General features: G+C 23.7%; 1 protein-coding gene across 1 annotated transcript in view; it reads right to left on the bottom strand.

Moving 5' to 3' along the window:
• Positions 1–2,113, bottom strand: part of LOC107637847 (laccase-7-like) — an 11,639-nt gene that overhangs the window by 2,513 nt on the left and 7,013 nt on the right. Inside the window, exons 3-4 of the mRNA XM_016341129.2 lie at positions 1,625–1,869; positions 603–731 (exon numbers count right to left, since the gene is read on the bottom strand). Of these exons, the coding sequence (XP_016196615.1) occupies positions 603–731; positions 1,625–1,869 (374 nt within the window). The remainder of the gene's footprint in view (positions 1–602; positions 732–1,624; positions 1,870–2,113) is intronic.

Raw genomic sequence — 2,113 nt, 5'->3', positions numbered from 1 at the left:
CACCGTGACTTATTATTTAAATATCAGTACTCATAAAATTTGATAATATGTTTTACAAATTTTTAAAATATTTTAAAAAATAATTTTAGTTATTAGTATGACATTTATCACATTTTAATTCACAAAATGGATAGTATAAAAATACTGATTACTTCATGTAATTTTATGAGTGCTCAAATAGTTCGCTTAATTAGGTATTATCAGAATATAATCTAATTTAATTCATTTTTTCTAAGCTAATTATCATTTAAAATTGTTATAATGTCGCAATTTCTTATAAATAATTTATTTTGATCGAATATTATTTGGGAGATCACTGTAATTTATAATGATTGATCTCTAAATTTTTTTGCTATAAAAGATCTAATATTTTATCATGAAATCTCTTTTTTAAAAATTTTTAAATTATAAAAAAAATACATAAATAATTATATATCTAATACAGTTTTTTGTTAACTCTATCCTTAAGAGTAATAGTTGTTTTCTTTAACTAGAAATAACGAGCTCAAACGGTTTTGCAACTTATTTCTGATAAGGTAATACGTAAATGAAAGTTTTATATGTATATATTACAAATTAGGCATGAGAGGGAGGCAACGTACGATTTTGTGAACAATTGTAGAGATCACCCGGAAAGCCATTTATGGTGTAAGCATTTGAATAATTAGAACCATGACCCTCAGCGAGTGCTTCTATCTCGATGTCTACGATATTACCATTATACCAATCACCTGCAATTTAAAGGAAAAAATATCCAAAATATATATTTCACTTATAGTTTAATTAATTTATATTAAAAATATTAGATAACCAACAATTTTTTCTTTGTATTTGAACTAATACCAGTCAATTTTCTTTTATCTAAAAAGTCCCCGTTTATATATATTCGTTGCATAAAATGCTGAAATTTGGAGACGGATTATTAGAAACAATATTCATCCAATTTGAAATTGACGTCAATGCAAGTTGCAGAAATGCTAGTTTATGGAGAAATTATTAAAATGCTTACCATAATGAAAAATATATCAAATTTATCTCACCCAAAAAAAAATTCAAATTTATTATTATTATAATATATATTCAATAAATAAAATAATAAATTAATAAATAGATAAATAATGAATACCTATACTATTATTATGGGTGATAATATTGTTAACAAATACAACCTACACACCTCACGACCAAAATAACTCCTCTCACTCTTTTGGAATTATTCTCATGTTTCTATAGGGATTAAAAACTTATTTAAATTTTTATTTTTTATATTTAAATTAATTACTATTTTTTTATTTAAAATAATAATGCAAATTGACAATAATTTAGTACATGTGAAAGTTATATGCTAATAAAGGAAGAGTAATGCTAAAGTCTAGGAAGATAATAATATAAAATTATTTAATTTTATTTAATTTAATATTTATAATTTTATGTGTCTAATATTTATAATTACACACTCATTAAAATTAATATTATACATTTATTAATGCATATAAATAAAAGAAAAAAAAATTATAATTATTTTTGGTTCTCAAACTTTGACTCCTAAATATTTTCGTAAAGAAAAATAACATAAGAAGAAGGAAGAGGGCAGGAAACAGAGAAAATAAAATGTGAATAATACCTAATAATATTGGAAGTTCTTGATATGGTTGAGGAAATGGATATGATGAACCCAGTGGAGGACGAATTATGAAAGCACCATAAACAGTGCCACGTAGATCAAATGAATGAGCATGCCACCAGAGAGTTCCCTCTTGCCCGGTTACATTGAACGTATAGGTATAACTGTTTCTTGGGACAATTCCACACTGAGTTACATATTCAGTGCCATCTGCCCAACCATTAAAAAGCTGATAAACTCCATGCCTACATATAAATTCAAGCGATACTTGTTACCTATATATAGAGGCTCAATTTGAGAATAATTCTGATTAAAGGATTATTGTATTTATTAGCTGATGACAAAAACCTATATGTACGTATCTATTTTTATATAAAATTGATAGTTAATAACAGTTAAATAATTTAATATTTTTTTATTAAATTATTATTTAATAATTTTTATTAATTTTATAAAAATAATTGTATATGAATTTTTATTATAACTAAT

Source organism: Arachis ipaensis, chromosome B04, assembly GCF_000816755.2.
Source record: "Arachis ipaensis cultivar K30076 chromosome B04, Araip1.1, whole genome shotgun sequence".
NCBI lineage: Eukaryota > Viridiplantae > Streptophyta > Magnoliopsida > Fabales > Fabaceae > Arachis > Arachis ipaensis.
Note: the sequence above shows the minus strand (reverse complement) of the source record. Positions and strands in the feature narration are given on the sequence as shown.